The sequence below is a fragment of the Hippoglossus stenolepis genome, chromosome 5 (assembly GCF_022539355.2).
Source record: "Hippoglossus stenolepis isolate QCI-W04-F060 chromosome 5, HSTE1.2, whole genome shotgun sequence".
NCBI classification, from domain to species: domain Eukaryota; kingdom Metazoa; phylum Chordata; class Actinopteri; order Pleuronectiformes; family Pleuronectidae; genus Hippoglossus; species Hippoglossus stenolepis.
The window spans coordinates 6,754,998-6,772,325 of NC_061487.1; the positions used below are offsets into that span (position 1 = coordinate 6,754,998).

Genomic DNA, 17,328 nt, shown 5'->3' on the forward strand with positions numbered 1-17,328 from the left:
GATGAAAAGGGGGAGGGTGAGGCGGAAATTTAAAGGAACAATTTAACATTTTTAGTAATGTGCTGATACAATTTCTTGACAAAAAAAAAAAGGAATTCATTGAATTTTCGTAGCCAAGCATGTAGCATTGGCTCTGCATGGATAAACTAAATGGAAATAAATAAACTGTTGTTGGACAAAAAAATGTAAACAGACAGTAATTTTAAATATTTTTTTTTACATCTTTTACATACTTTTTGAGTTGGTGTAACAAACTCGGTGCATTGTGTTAATCAACCAAAATCGAATCCATTCATCTTTGAGTCCAAGTGAACGTTTGGAGACATTCCCTTCAGCCGATCTTAAGATATCAGGTTCATGAAAAACATAAACATACTTTGTGAGGCCATTGTGACCTTGACCTTTGACCTTTGGCAACCAAAATGAAATCTGGGTTCAAGTGAATTCGCTCAAGGTGTTCTAAGGATATAACATCCACAAGGCAAAAAACATGCATTGTGAGGTCACAGTGACCTTGACCTTTGACCACAAAATCTAATCAGTTCATAGTGGGACGGATGGACAACCCAAAAACATAATGCCTCCGGTAAAAAAATATTAAGTAAGATGAGGTTTTTTTAGCTATCTTGAAGGCTATCTAGATCTTTAAAAGAGTCATTCTCACAGAATCAAAGCACGAGCATGAAAGAGATGCTTCCTCACAAATTTACATCAAAGCTCAAAGTCACACATGGGAAAATCCAGCATTTCAAAGGATCAATTTCGGGAACTCACTGAAGTACAGGAGACAGTTTGAGAGGAGCTTGGTAACCTGATGTCACAGACTGAATATAGATATTGGTTCAATAATAAATATAGAGATATATTGTATTCATGCAGAGCATATATGCAGTGAGGTACAGAAGTATCCCCTGCCCTTACACTGTATTGCAAGAAAAATCCCTTCAGAGGTTTTTATTACCATCTCCTGAAATAACATTGAACTGATTGGAAGTCCTTTAAGGATAACATAGACAGTACACAGTACTCCTGACAAACTGGCATCAGTCAGCTTGTTTACCGTCACATGAAAACTAAACTAAACTCCCAAGTGGCATTGATCACATGCAACTCACCACATATGGCTGAAGACTCCCCAGCTAAGTGTAAACCACTGGAGCCAGAGTGGAGCCCTCCCCAGACAGAAGCTGCCCGGGGGCAAATGCTCCATGTTCCACCAGCCTCCCCAAAGCAGCAATTTTGTTTCTTTGAGGTTAGTTTTGGCAGACTAACTCAAAAGACGTAAGCCACGAAGTATCAAAAGACATTTTCAGTTTTCTTTTTCTGTGACATGAATCCAATAAAGATCTCAAAATATGTCATAGTATCATAATAAGATTACATGTTGTATTTCTACAAGAGGGAGAAAGGGTTTTAGAAAAAGCTTGGGTAAATCATCGCTTCAAAGATGTCTTTACATGGCACATCTGAATAAATTAAAGTGTGTAGGCTTTGTTTTTTACCTTGATTGATATGTTTCTGTCTACTCAGGGATTAGCTGGGGGTACACATTTGTTTTGAATCAAGTGGCCCCTAAAACAGTAGCTTTAAACTGCTAGCATCGCTCAGCCTCTGTCCCCCTCTCATTAAAATCATTTGCTAAATTTGGGCTATAAAAGCAAATGCTGCAATTGCTGGCATGAGGCTTCAATTAAAGTTACGACCGGGGGGGGGGAGGACGGGGGATTTTCCAGATCTGTCAGTAGTGTGTGTGTGTGTATGTGGTGGGGGATTTAGTTTTGATTGGTAAGGTGAGGCTTACAGGCTAGAGAATGCTTTATGCCAATGAATGTCCTCTCTAAGATAGATGTACAAATGTGTGTGTGTGTTTGTGTGTGCTCTCAAAGAAGACGTTCTCCAGTTTGCCTGCCATGATTGTGTAGCTCCTCAGAGCACCCTTGGACAGACAGTAGACTGTGATCGTGCAGCAGCTTGATCCCTTCTTCTTTTCACATGCACGTTATCTGCGAAGAGAAGCTTCAGGCGGTGATGAGATGTCTGGTATCTAAATGGCAAATCTACATAATTTGTATGTGCTTGTATGAATTGCCATTTGGCATACACAGTCAGCAGTAATAAATAAAGTCCGCTTTACCTTGTCTTATAGCTTTTTTGCAAAACAATTAATAAATATTATATCTGACTGCAATTCAACCTCAAGGGTTAGCTTCTTTATGGAACTATTATATATCCTAAAGGTAAAATAAGATAATCCTGTATTAGTACAACTGTGGGTGGAAATTTCCCTTGAAACCTGATCCAGTCTGCTATTGTGAAGGGTGGATGAAATTTACCTACATCAGTTATGGAAAATAGATGTGCGTTTGGCAGTTTTAGCATCGACTTTTATCATTTGCTTGCAGAAAACGGGTTTGAGCCTAAAACGGCATCTGAGGTAATTGTATAAACTGTCATTTGCAATGTTTGTTTAAAAAAACAGCTCAAATAGCAGTTTGTTAAAGAGACAATTATATCATTACATGTGATTATAGGATCATATCTCGCCATCGGTAAACAGTGTTACATCAGACTTCTACGATTCACTGGAGACTGTGTGTGAGCAGGGGAGCACCAGGACATTTCCCGTGGTCTGATGGTCTTTTTGGCCTTGAACTGAAACCTTCACCACCAGTCGACGTAACCGACATAATCAGGTCGGATGTGACGTCTCTCGGCAACGCACAAAGCAGCCGGAAATATTACAGCTCCGCTATCTGAAATTGTTGTAGCAGCCGTGCACACGCTTCTGATAGTATTATAACAAGTCGCCGGCGAAATGGAAGCTCATGGTAAGGTGGAGCAGAGAGGGAAGAGAATTAAGAAGAGAAAAGCTCCTTCCTCAGATGCAGCTAGATGCTGCAAAATAAGCGACATGTTTGCCAGGAAGGGACCAGGTCAGTCACGTGACACTCACACTGTGCAGGACTGAGGTCAAGCCTCCACTCCGGAACACACGGTCAAACTAGCCCCCACTCATTTCAAGGTGCACATTGTTTCTAAGCATTAAGTTACGAGCATGTTAGAGTGATTTCAAAATAAAAGCGACCTTCCTGTAAATTGGACGTCACATTTGGTCAGTCTGTGAATGCATGGATTCATTAATGAGGTAAAAAATCTATTGATTAATTAAAATACACAAAATGCATTGAACTGAATGAAGTTTGATGAATAATAAAATGAATGTTATAAACTTACAAGACTTTTTCTTAATTTATGATTTCTCATTACCACTGTGGGTATAGTTAGTCAAACTTTATAATGAAGAAAACCTTAATTTCAAGCCACAAAATATTGGACTGTCATTGAGAAACCACCTGTTCCCACAGACTAATTTCACTTCACTATGACAGTTCACCACCTCAGAGTCTCACTCAGACAATATCAGAACAATCTGATGTAGCTTTTCAAAGTAAAAGCCCTTGAAATATCATATTTTCACTGTTTTGGTTGTGGCAACAGATTCTTATGGCACTTGACAAAGATGATGTCACTAAAAAGATGACAGAGGGCAGTGAGTTTACTTGTTTACTAGGCTGGTAACCGCTACAGCAACAATGTGGGTCAGCCTACAAAATTAGAGGCCTGGTGCTTTGCGTGAAAAGGGTGGCTTAAGGAGTCAAATTCCCGGCCTGAATTATTGTCCCAGTCCGTGTGTCTGTGTGTGAGTCACAAACAAGGTGAATAACATCATATTCAACTTGGGCTTGGCCGATATCCAGTTTTAAATTTGTAATATTTAATTTTCTATAGACACAAATAAAACCTCCTAAAAACATTATACTGATGCCCATTCAGTACACAATGGTTTTAAATAGTAAAAAATAGTAGTCATTTAAATAGTTAGGTGCAGAATTTAAATTTTATATTTTAATATGGACCTTATTCTTACACTGACAAATATTTGTCACCTAGAGATTAAATAATTTAATCGGCTATCAGTTAAGAGGACTGGTAGGTAATTTGAATAAACAAATAAACTGATGACTTTTTGCAGTCAGTTAACAACAGGACGAGCATGGGGCATGATGGCATCAGTGTAGGCATCGGTTACCTACACTGTAACTATCTATCTATCTATCTATCTATCTATCTATCTATCTATCTATCTATCTATCTATCTATCTATCTATCTGTCCTTATCTATCTGTAAGACAGTAAGTAGCTAGAATTGCTTGGAACTTCCTTCAAATTCTAGGATGTTATGACACAGCAATATTTAAATGAATGAATGTGCACGTCACCTAAAATAAACTTAAACAGTGCTGTAAGAAATGGTGGGAAATTTCTTTTGTGTGATTTAAATATACAATCCCAAAGAGTTGCACCTGAGTAACATCCATCAACGATATTACATTTCTGATGTCACACAGTTCAAGACATCGCTCAGTTAATATTAAGAGCAGCTGTATCACCTGAGGCTCTACAAGAATAAACACAGCCCCGTCTCCTGGTGACTGCAGGATATTGATTCAAATCCAACACACACAGGGAGCCAAGAAGTGACTGCAGGAAAAAGAGGGATGGGAGGAAAGAGACGGGAGGAAGAAGTGATGAGAGAGACAGATCGAGATAAGGATCTTTATTTAATGCTGTTAGTAGAGATAGACATCTACACAGAGTCAACTCGAAAAACAATCTGCCACAAAAGTGCAAGAAAACATGAGGTTTATAAGATAAGTGTTTTGTCTCTAATAAACTTTTCTCAATAAATTCTTAGTGTACTCGATATCTGTGATTATATGACTAGTACATTTTTATTTTAAGTTGTCTGAATTAAGGTCAATTCTGTGCTGTATGAGGATGAATGGTCACATGTTGACCTGTTGTGCAGGAGCCTGTTTCAGTAAACATTTATAACTTTAATGTTAGCAGATTAGTGACTTTCCAAATCTAAGCAGTTCTTTTACATTTTCTTATCTTGATTTCAGCAGGGTCTGCAGACAGTATATTCTAGTTCGGTACCATAGTGTATATGGAATTACTTTTTCACTTAAATTGGATTCTCTGTTCAAACAAGATACATGACCTCTGAAAGCTGTTTTCTGAGGCTGTCCTATAATATATTCTCTTTTTACACAAAGCACCAAAACCGGAATTGAATTTGACTAAAACAACACAGTTTCCTGTCATGTTTTTCTGAAAATAATAATGCTCAAAGTTATTGTTGGGAAATATGCTTATTTGCTTTACTGTGTGCCTCTTGTTAACTGAGCAGACTTCCACAGCAACATATCAGGTCACATAACCACATGGATATGATAAGATACGTTTTAGTAGCCTAATATAAAGAGTTATGAGATTTAAACTCTTGAATCCAGACTTTTCAAAAGATGATGTCGAGTCAACCCTCCCATTCATAGGAAAACTTCCTGCACACTGAAGAGTTGAGATTATCTACAGACACAGATACAGTACATTTAAATAGGGTTAGATAAGGTACATTTATGTGCAAAATGTGACATTACATGATGACAGCTTTGTATGCTCGGGTTGGTAAACCCAGAAAAGCTAGCAGCATTAGGCATTAGGCTTTAGGCAACATTTTGAATAAATGCTAACCATACATCCCCATCGGCCCTCTTGTCAAAGTTCCAAAACACACAAACATGTACTGACTGACAACTGCTAGAAGCCGACTTTTCCCTGACTCGCTCGTTAACTTCTGAGTATCGTCTACGCTTCAGGGTTGTTTGTCTCTGTCTGAAGAGAGCACAGGGGCAGGGTACATGCCGGCAGGCAGGTCCATTAGTGACAGGTATGCTGATTACATTCCTGCAAGGTCTGCGAACAAATAATATAAAAAAGTGTTTCAGAAACAAATTACCAACCGCACTTTTAACTAACAGTTAAACTTTTAGTCAAAGGACCAGGATTACAGATCTTGTACATCTAGACACATACAAAGTCCATGAGACTATCAACAAAACCAAAGTGTGGTCACACAACCTGCATTAAGAGCCTTAGATTGTGCTGTATACACTGATGTAGTATATGGTTTATATAAGTACAAAAGACAAAGCAAAGTTCATTGTAATTCTATGGTTTTTAAGCATCGCCAACTTAACCATGCAACCATTAATGGTAGACGATCAAAAATCATCTAAAGGACTTAAGTCATTTACTGTCTGTTGTCAATGATGCTGTGTGTAGAATTACAGGGGGAGACATCTGCAATAACTGTGTTGTGAAGTGTTTCCACTTCACAACATAATAATAATCATGATAATTCACTGATCTGCAGAGCTTTGATGATAACTTCACCCTGAGGAAATATATGATTCTCTCTTTTATTTCAAGTCAATCACATCTACTGTGCTACACCTTGAAATTGAGACATAAAAGAAAAAGAGGAGTGTGAAGTGAAGAAGCAGGAAACTGACTCTCATGGCTTTGAAGGACGAGCAGGTTAAATGAGTCTACATCGGACCTGAGAAACATAGAGACAAAGAAATAATTTTTTTGTGGTTCGTCGATGTAAATTCTTAGAATGAATGGTGAGCGAGTCAGAGGAATAAGCACAGTGTGACTTTCCAGGAAATCTGAGGTGGGTAATGAAGAAACAATCAGAGCAAAGGTCCTCATCACAAGCTTGTAATTAAAACACACACAAAAGACAAACCCTTTTCAACATTCAGTTTCTACATCCTCATACCCGTATGATGTGAAATCACCAACCAGTGTGGAACATGTCCAGGTCCAACATCTTCAACCCAACACTATCTCACTGATACTTACCTCACGTCAGCCAATAATCTGCTGTCAGATTGTTGCACATTACCAATAATCTCTATAATCCCATTTTATGTATATAAAAGCATTAAATTCTTGTTTATAGATTGTCTCTGTTGTTATTAATCTGTGCCGTTGTGTGCATGAGGGGTTTTTCAAAAAAACATTTTGGTGCCGGGAATTATTTTGAATACACAACTGGAACTTGAAAAAAACTCAGCACAACAAAATAACTTCTGCTTTCTGTTGAACTCTGTGGTCGTGCTTCTAGGAAACCTTTTTTAAATGAATGTTCAGGCAAAGAGAGAACTAGTCTGAACATGTCTGCAGTCAGTGCAGACGGACAGAGAAATACCACAAGTGACAGTCATCACGTGGTCCCCACAAAACAACAGGTTGTTCCAGTGAAAGCATTTCACGACTATTTCTAAACAACATCGCTTACTGGTAGTACTCCTCTGTTGACGAATGTGCATTCCTCTTTTGTCATGAGCCTCTCCCTATATATGCTGCGGACTGACGCCATGTCCTGACGTGTCACAATAATGCATCGCTGCAAACAGCTTTTGCGAGAAAGGAAAACATATAGAAAATTATTGTTTTGTCTAAAATGCTTATGAATCACTCAAAACTGATGTCAACAAAATACAGTGAATCATATAATGTTTGCTGATGGTTCGGTGTTTGTGAAGCGAGACAGCTTTTCGTCTTTTAAGGCTAAAAAGCTGCAATTAAATAATGTTTGATTTGGCTTGTTTCATTGCTTATTTCCAAATGATGTGTTATAAAAATAGAACTAATAAAAAAACAAGTGCAATTTTTAAAAGTTTTAAAGAAGATTCAATGGAGAAATCTGATCTTTTTGCACTGTGCACTGTTTGTATTTACCTAATTTTAGCCTTTAAATACATATTTCTGTTTATTTTGCCAAATATTTAAATACATATCTAAGCTTTATAAGACAGGTTTATCAAATTTAAAAAGTAGTCATATCATAGTCTTATTTTACAGTTCACTTTTCTCAATCGCAGACACACTGTAGTGGTTTGGGTTTGTCAGTGACTAAAGGACAATGGCAGCTCTCAATGCTAAAATAAGGTGCCTGGCTGTGATAAGTCGCACCTAATTAGTTATTCAGATCACTGCTCATCTCACTCAGACGGGTATCTGAACTCTTCATCTATGCAGCAATGTTGACATGTGACGGTGGCGATAACTTTCACTCCAAGGACAAAAGTGAAGTTGATTGACATGTTTGTTTGACGCAAAAGTGAGGAGGGACATCCCGGGTGGAGGAAGCTGTCATCGCCCAGTCGATGATCGTTAGATGCTAATCGCTGCTAACCATAGCCAAACATTGACTAGACGTTGACAAAAGATGGCAGGCTGATTCAGAAGAATCAGCTCCGACTTTAATGTTGCACCAACATATTGATCAGGCTTCTTCCTGGCATTAAACTGAAGAAATGAAATGTGAGATATTACAGGAATAACAACCAAATTTATTCAAAAACTGTGAGGATTAATTCATTGGTTATAAATGCTGCAAATAACTTCATAAACAGCAAAAACATTAGTTCATGTTAATAAACCAGTCAGCAACTACCCCTCTTCAGAGAGTGGAAAAATACATGATAATACATAGCCATTATTTATGATGATTGGGACCAAATGGCTTTTTGGTGTAAACAACAAGACACGCACACTTCGATCTGCCCAACTACTTAAAATGGAAATTAGGGAAGGAGTGGTCAGAGAGGTGGGCGGTCGTTAGGTTCAATTTGTTCTTCAAATTGTGAGAATACACATCTGTCAGGTCTCGTCATCACCTCCCGGCTGTGAAAAATCCCCCTCTGCTGATGACCACCTCAGCTGGAGGAAGTCCCATCTTCTTCAAATGAGTGTGATATTTAAAAGATGCCGTGCCAACTGTTTGACTTTGACTTTCTGCGACTACTTTCCATTTTAGTAAGAGTTTCCTTGTATTTTCTACCGTGTGCTTTCACTTTCTGTTTTGTAAAATGAAATCGCCACTGTGATCAACACAACAATACCTTTAAATGTCAGATTAAAACTAATTCTTATCAACATTTTTTAAAATAATGATATGATATATAAAACAATGGATGAACTAAAACTTACAGCTCGTTTCTCCTCATCAATCTACACTACACTCGAAATTGTTGTAAATTCACAACAAATCTAAAAGTATTTAAAGTATTCAGTCTCTTTGTAGAGGCTTAGCACATTGTGGTTAGGTGCTTTGTGTTTGTTAATCTTCCTTGAGATGTGTCCACACGTGGCAAAGTGAATTGACTGTACATACAGCAGAGTACACACAGTTCACATTACATGTCAGGACAAGTCAGAGAAACCATCTGTGGATCTCTGTGCCCACAATTGTGGCAAAGCATAACTCTGAGCCGGAATATAAAGCCATTTCTAAAGCTCTGAGTTTCCCCAGGAGCACAGAGGCCTCACTGTGAGCCAGAGGAAGTTTGGAACCTTTCCGAGTTGCTCGTCCTGCCAAACTGAGTGATCAGGCAAGAAGGGCTTTGGTCATGAGGTAACCAAGAACCAACCAACTGAGACTCCGAAGTCACACAGGACAAAAAAAGCCATCAGCACTCATCTGGATTAATTGTCTTCAGCAGTGACAAGGTACATCAGCTCATTATCAGGTCAAAGGACTCTGCAGTAGTACAACGATGACTTATCATGTCACTTAACCAGCATGGGTCTGTTGAACCACAACAACAGCATCTACACTTTCTACACGGGCACATACAGCATGGCACAGCAATGCTAACAATGCTAGTGATGCTAAATAGCTGCCTGCAGGTCCATCTTCACTCATTCTTATAGCCACAAAATGAGTTTAAATAACACAAATTCAGCAACTGACAAGCAGTCTTTGTAGAAGTTTGCACGGTAGCAGCTCAGTATTCTTTGCCAGGTCTACTTGCAATTAATACACAGTTCACACACAATGTTCTCATAAAAAGGGTATAAAAGAGCTGCATAGGTGGGAGAACCAATCAGAGGGATGTTAGCAGTATCAGGCATTTATGGTGGAGTCACTTTATCACTTTAGATAAAAGGTATATGACTGCTTGACTGCTCATCTGAGAGAAAAACCTTCTTCACTCTGATAAGACAAGAATTAAACCCTTTAGGCAAACCTCCAAGAAATATATGTCTGGGGAAAGGTTCTGCAACAATGTCTGTTTCACGTCTGTATGGAAGTAAATGGCAATTTTAGCCAATAAAAAAAAATGTGCAAAACATCTGAATGAATACTGAAAAATCTCTGAAGACACTGCATGTACTTTTACTGTTTATTTGTATTTTCTAACTAATTGTCTTGGCATACATTTGACATGAAGGTGAAACTTATGTTGAAAAATCTCAAAAATTTGAAAATTAAATCTTGTATATCAATAAACAGACACAGAGCAGATATGAGAGAAAATAAACTGTGTTGGATTCTGAGCTTTAATGCTGATTGACAGTTTCTGCATTTGTTAGTGTCGTGTGGGTCATATGATGTGGATTTGGAACTGTCAGGAGATAATGATGATGTGCAGTGTCAGTGCTGTAAACTGTTTGCACAAGCTAAAATGTTGACGGGCAACATTTCTATTTGTGCAGATAATGTAAAATAGCACTTTGTAGAGCCTCCTGCATACTGCACTTTACACAGCACACCTGGGGTGCAGCTATATGTAAAAACTGAAGAAACTTCAGGAGATAGATGATGATACATTTAGACTTTTGCAAGCCACATGTTTGTGGCTATAACAATGTTCACACCTTTCATGCTCTGCTGGGGAATCTTATGCACAATTTTATGTTATATGATATACATCATATCATATATCATATGATAAACTGCCTCAGAAATTATCCTCAGGTTTGGTTTTGTCTGCCGGGCTTTCTTCTTGATATATTTACACTGCATGTGCCTGTAATCGGTTAATACATCAGGATCAGGTTAAAAAACAGAATGCCTGTCAGGCTCACTTCATTTTCTCTCGGGCTCTGACGTGTTCAGACACAAAGTTGCAGAGTGAGTCGCACACTGTTGACACGCTGTGATCATACTAAAGAAAAAAGGACACTTGTTACGTGTGCCATATGTTTGTTCTGTAATGTTCCCATCCTTTGTCCTTATTCTTGTTAATTGGTGGCAAATGCTGTTATCGATTGTTGATCAGCCAAACACATCTGTAAGGAGGTCACCATCCTGTTTTATCGTGTGCATGTGTTTTAAGTGTGAGGTCACTGATGTTATATACCCTCCATAGTGTCTGTAACCCTGAGAGCTCAAACACCTACAGCGCTTTAGGTTGGATGAACATTTGACATATAAATCCTGCACTACTGTTATTTAAGAACTGTGCATTAGACTGTCAACATCCCTGGGCACTGTTAAAGGTGTCCACTGTCCAGTGATGTCACCTGCAGGTGAAAGCGACACTGCTGTTTTTTATGATCACCTCTTTTCTTCCTGTGCCACCATTACACAATCCCCTCTAAATAAAGAGCAGCGGATACTTAGCTGTCTACTTTATTCTCCATACTTGGTGGCCTTATATCCCTTACCTGTGGTGAATAGTACTTAGTGCAGCAGGTTCTATTGTACTTGCAGATATAGAGGGAGGCCCGGGCCCCCTCGGTGATCCGGTGTCCTACAGTCTCAGGTTTCCTTCAGGGAACCCCTGGTATCTTTCCGTTTAGCCAACATTATGTGTGACTTCCTGTCTGAGGCAGGGATATGACTAGAGGACCTCTCTGGGGACACAGTGACAATAGTCCTCTTCTTTAGTTTCCCCCTTTTCTTTTCGTTTGTGTGTTTCTTTAAATAAGTAGATGTGCAGGTTTATTGTGTGTGTGTCTGTGTAAGTGACAGTGTTGAAACTTGTAGCATTTAGTATTATTTAGGAGTTTCTTTCCTCATTTATGCATTATATGACACCACAAAGGAGAGAAGTGACAGATTATTCTGAATGTAAAATTGTGGACCCTTTTTTGAAAGATTACAGCAACAATTAAAATAAAATGTAGGAAAAACATCTGAAACTGATTTTATTCTTTGAAATTAGGAGATTATGGTGTATCTGCACTGGAACTAATGTGGACCTCCTTAAAAGTGCAAGTCAGGGTCAGAGATCACTGAGACCACAGGAACTCTGACTGGTTAAACTGGCAACCTTGTTTTAACCTCCATGCTTTGAATGTAGGATTATGGAACATCTTCAAGAGTCTTTCTGTTCATTGTAATTAAATCTATGGATCCCAATGTGAATAAGCACAGTTTTCTTTTATCTATTTCAAGTCAATACTTATTCAGCTACTTGTACATTGTCAATGGATGGTGGCAGTAATCATTACCCAGTCTCTACACTCCATAGAGTGGCCTTATAATCTAAAGTAAAGCACATCTCTTTTGTGCGTTAATGTCGTTATCTCCCACGTTATGATATACATTAATTTAAATAGAATAAGAGAGAGATTGCAGCGGTCTGAGTTAGATGAGGTCTGTCAACTGAATCTCAGAGAGATGGACTGTCCACTGTAGCACAAGTGGAGACTTATGAGAGAGTAGACGTCTGTATGATCACACACATGCTTTTAAGATGTATTATTTACAAACACAGCTCCATGGAATGGTACAATGGTAGCATAGTTGAAAAATATTTTTTTTTACACTCGGTTAAGTAGGATTACAAATTTTGTGAGATATTTACTCATGTCTGGGCTTTGGCTACATCCACAGTGTTGAATTTTGAACAACAGTAAATTATTAATTGAATAGGTAAATTAATACATGTCAAAGTCCTTTCTCTCCTTCTCATTTTGTTTAGAAAAGGTTGTCATGTTTTCCTAAACCTGAGAAAGTCGAGCGCATCCTCGTGGGACAATGGTAAAGGCTGAAACTCAAGACGATCTCTAGCTAGTGTAGCGTAGGTTAAAGCATCCTCCTTTCAGAGGCAGGCGGAGAAAGAGTGAAGGAGACAAATAAGTTCCCACTGGCAGAGAGAGGTCAGCTCTCCTGGGAAGCATCTCCACTATTCTCCCAGAGTGAGGTGTGCTAGAAAAGAGTTTTTCTTTACTTGGGTCTAGAGTGAAGAAAAGGTTCCCACCCATAACCTCACATTCAGCCTCGAATGAGCACACAACAACACGCACAGTCCCTCACATACACAAACACACACACACACACACACACACACACACACACACACACACACACACACACACACACACACATACATACACATACACACACACTGCATTAACCTGCTAATGGATTGACCCTTTCAGCTCTTGGTTCTTTGTTTCCAAGTACAGATCACTTTCCTCCAGCTCGATTGGAGAACAGCAGGTGAGCTGCGTTCCCCCACTCGCTAATCAAAATGTGCAACAATAGGTGAACAACCTTTCATATATATTTGGTGTTATGGAGCGGAGGCCTGTGCTCCATCGCAAGAGCAACAGCTGTCGATTGCATGGCTTCACCTGGCACTGTAGCAGTAGGGACGGGGAGATTGGTCAGAATCGAGCAGCGGATGCCCATTAGAGAGCAAACCGGCTCCAGACTGCGACTGGGACAACAGTTCACATCAGAGCAACAATGACCTGAGACGCAGCCAAGACAATACTGGAGAGGCTTCGAGACAAGCCTCTGTCCCATAGCGGCCCAAACACTGACCAGACTTACACCACAGAAACTTATGGAGAGACCTGAAAATAGGGAGAGACCTTAATTTAAATTAAGATTAAAATATGTCAGCGAGTGCAATTTTGTCATTTTATAATTGTATCTTATACATTATAAAGTGAGTAAAAGTCAAAATATTTTATAGGTCTTATTGAGTCAGTGGAAAATAGGTCAGATGGAATGAAAGGGGTAAGTGGAAACATTGTGTTTTTTACCCCAGATGCTCAATATTCTCCTTGTTGCAGTTGACCTTGTTCAGAACGACTTGACCATCCTGGAAATGAAAGCAACATGCTTTTTGTACCACATCATTTTAACTCCAGTAACTTGTCTCCAAAGCATGTGGACAACAGTGGAAACAGACGCAGAACCCATGACAATGACTAAACGTTACATTTCAATCACTTCCTGTGGGTTTCGGTTCTGTTGCTAAGATAAGTCTCTCAAGACATACAGTCAAATTCCTTATTGGATATGGGAGTATGAGAGGAATTACTTGCAGACCACAGGAACCATTTGTGTTTCAAAACATAATCCCCAACAGTGTATGTCTGGACTCAACTGTTAAAGGCCACCAAGCCATAAGAATTCTGCATAGGGCCCAGAACCAACTATTCAGCGAGAAAGTGAGGAAGACCCTCCACAACTGATGCCCTCAAAACCAAGGCTGAGCAGATAAGTGAAGAACTTTCATCACATCTTCCCAGTGAAGACCCGGAGGAAGTAGCCAGATTTGTGAAAAAGGTTTTCACTCTTCACAACAGTCCAAGGGCAAAGAAAAACAGACGTGCAAATTCCTTTCCTTTCCTTTTAGAACTAAAGAAGCCTTTTGGACGAGAGCTGAAACGTCTTTAAGAAACACAAGCAGGTCCAGTTGCCTTTGCACGCTTTTACAACTCCTGAAGATACTATGACCTGGATTACTGAGAATCTTCACAGATATGTAAGCCACACAGTGATAGTTCATATTTTCAGCCTGACCCAACCTGACATGTTAGGACTAGTTGAGACTGTTTGACTCTTTCAGACTTTGGGTTTTGGCAATTTGGGTTTTAATTTAATTCCTTAAATGCATAATTCGTGTATAATTAAATGAAGCTGAAGTTGTTTGGGGTTGAGGCAGGTTAAAACAGAGCCCATGTTGACTCAAATAACAAGTCAGATTTTTACGACGCATTCAAATCAAAAGATGATAAAAGTGATGTTAAATTTGGTTGATGTGTGGAGTAGTGAAAAAGTTTGATTGTTCAAATCAGATTGTTTTTTTTAAATGTTAGCTTTTTGACGTGAAGGCACAAAATTATTTTCCAATTGTTGTATGCTGAAACAAGCATTGTTACTATACAATAACATTTTTGTCATTCTATTTTTTAAACGGAACCTGCTCCTCTTGAACCTCTTTGTGGCTCTATTCAGCATCAGTGCTGTCTTTCCATTGATCCGAGCTGCTGCCTCACCCTGACCTTTCCATTCAGAACAGATAATCCTCCTGTCCGCAGACATGTGCTATGTTTGAGTGTGTGACGAATGCCCTTGATCTGCCCGGGTGAAGGATTCTGTGACAAACACACCACCTCGCACTGGTGTCTGAGTCTACACAACCGCATCAAAGAGATAGAGCAGTCGACTGGAGTTTCACATTTAGCCGCCTTGTTTGGACTTCAGCCCAGCAATTGTATGTCTGTGTTTATTTGAGCAGGACGGTTTGTGTGTGTGTGTGTGTGTGTGTGTGTGTGTGTGTGTGTGTGTGTGTGTGTGTCCCTACTCATTATCACTGGTACCAGTCAGAGTGCAGACCACGAATGCCTTAAAGCATGCAACGAATGCCAGTAGTAAATAGAATGGCACTATCCAACAACAGAGTTCATACCTCCACCAAAGCCCAACACATCATACATTTATATTCAGTGAATTCCTGGGGGATCTGCTCCACATTGCACACTCATAAATATCTGTCGGTCCTCGATGCTTTTTACGAAAAAGTTGAAAAATCTTGCAAAGATTAAAAAATCCTGTATATCTCTTCAGTTGTTTTTATGAAATCTACTTTTGGTGTAATTTTAAACCAACCAACCAATGGACAGGAGTGAAAACATTATCTCCTTGGTGGAGGTAATAATAACAACATGTAACAACAATGTCACATTGTCTGCTGAACTGGCAATAATGAAAAATCTTTTGCTCTTCTGTTTAGATTGTCTTAAACTGAGCGTTTACTCTACCTACTTACTGAATGAATGTCAGAAGTGACAGGCAAATGAATTGAGGCCTATTTTGTCTTAACGCTGATCTGTGTTCAAACTGATTTTTTCTAAAGCCAATTTTTGACTGTGCAACATCAACTATCTTGTAAGTTTACACTGTGCGAGATGGACCTAAAATCTTGACTGTGCGATATTAGTCTGAGGCATGGCAGATAAATACAATGGCTAATGTAGATCAATGTCACAAACCTTCTTCCTAATCGCCTCACTTGTTTTGCTTAGTGTGTATTTTTCATGAAATATATTCACAAATGACATCTATTCCTACTCATAATCTCATCGATTTGTGCGTTGACCTTGGTCCTAGCAGTCACTCTGTGGGAACCTGGTCGTACATTTCTGACCTTATCTGAATTTTGCTGCAGGCTGTCTTTGGTTGATACAACTTCAAATCAGTGGATTTGATTGGATATTGGTGGATTCTAAATCGCAGTTTCAAGCATAGAAGAGTCAGCATCACATGACTGAAACTAGCAAGCTAAAAATTTGAATACATCTTCGTTTCACATAAACATTTTATCATTTTTAATATCTGAGTTGTCAGTAACTTTGAGGGACTAATAGTAACACTAGTTCTTACATTTCTATATCAATTACAGCAGTTTAGAAGATCGTATGGTGTGTTCGGACCAAACACAAAACTTTTCTTCCTGTGCCATTAAGAGTCAATGGAAGAACGTAAGTATAGCCTTGACTTTGTACCAGGTACCATGAACAGACACGTAGTAGGCACTCTTTGTGTCAAAAACGTTTTAAATAACTAAGCCTTGGAAGAGTTACTGTAACATAAACTGTGTGTCTGGAGCTGAAGTTCAAATGATATGAGGAAGAAACAGTCCTCCAGTTTTGTTTTATGTTTCGCTCATTTATCTTTACGACTTATGCAGATCTGCGTTGGATGGATCATTAATACTGGCCGTGGTCTTCGTCTGTTTATATCAGTGTGTGTGTGTGTGTGTTTGTGTGCAGTGGATGAAATGTGATCCCAGGGATCCCCAGGCCATTATAACTCTTGTCGCTCACACTCCCCCCTCCCTCTTCCAATCATCCCTCTCACAGAGTTTGGGCACCTGCCAGATCCCACAGTCATTATCCTAATGAGCACTGACAGCCTAAAGTCAATCTGGCTACAACACCAGCACATACACACACTCATACTCACGCACACACACACACATGCACACAAAGGTTTTTTAATGTATAATTAGGCTTGAGACAAAACACAGTGCGGGGGCAGTGTCGCCCAAGTGCTTGTGGGTCTGAGAGGCCTGTTGTCCACCCCTATTCTACATATACTTACATATACCTACTTATATCCTGGATACAGTAAGTGTTTTTTGTCTTACCGACTTTAATGTTGTGCAAGTCACTGACTGACCCATACGCATACTCTACATGTTTTGGTCCTATGGTTTATGGAATATATGTCTTGTCAATCCCATGTAAAGACCAAATACAACAATAACATTGATCAGACTAACTATTTACCCATGTATCCAAAGTCTGCATAGTTTATTCCTCTGCTGCACTGGATGATCCTACATTATGACGAACATGACGGTTACTATGTTA

At 39.2% G+C, this 17,328-nt stretch overlaps 1 protein-coding gene across 2 annotated transcripts in view; it reads right to left on the bottom strand.

The window, feature by feature from the left end:
• The window catches only part of LOC118109629 (delta(1)-pyrroline-2-carboxylate/Delta(1)-piperideine-2-carboxylate reductase-like), an 84,597-nt gene that overhangs the window by 18,540 nt on the left and 48,729 nt on the right, over window positions 1–17,328 (bottom strand). The window contains exon 3 of one of the 2 annotated variants that reach the window (XM_035156905.2): window positions 4,779–5,820. The exons of the other annotated variant lie outside the window; for it this stretch is intronic. Within the exon in view, the coding sequence (XP_035012796.1) occupies window positions 5,804–5,820 (17 nt within the window). The 3' untranslated portion in view covers window positions 4,779–5,803. Of the gene's footprint in view, window positions 1–4,778; window positions 5,821–17,328 lie in introns of those variants that run through there. 2 annotated transcript variants of the gene reach the window in all.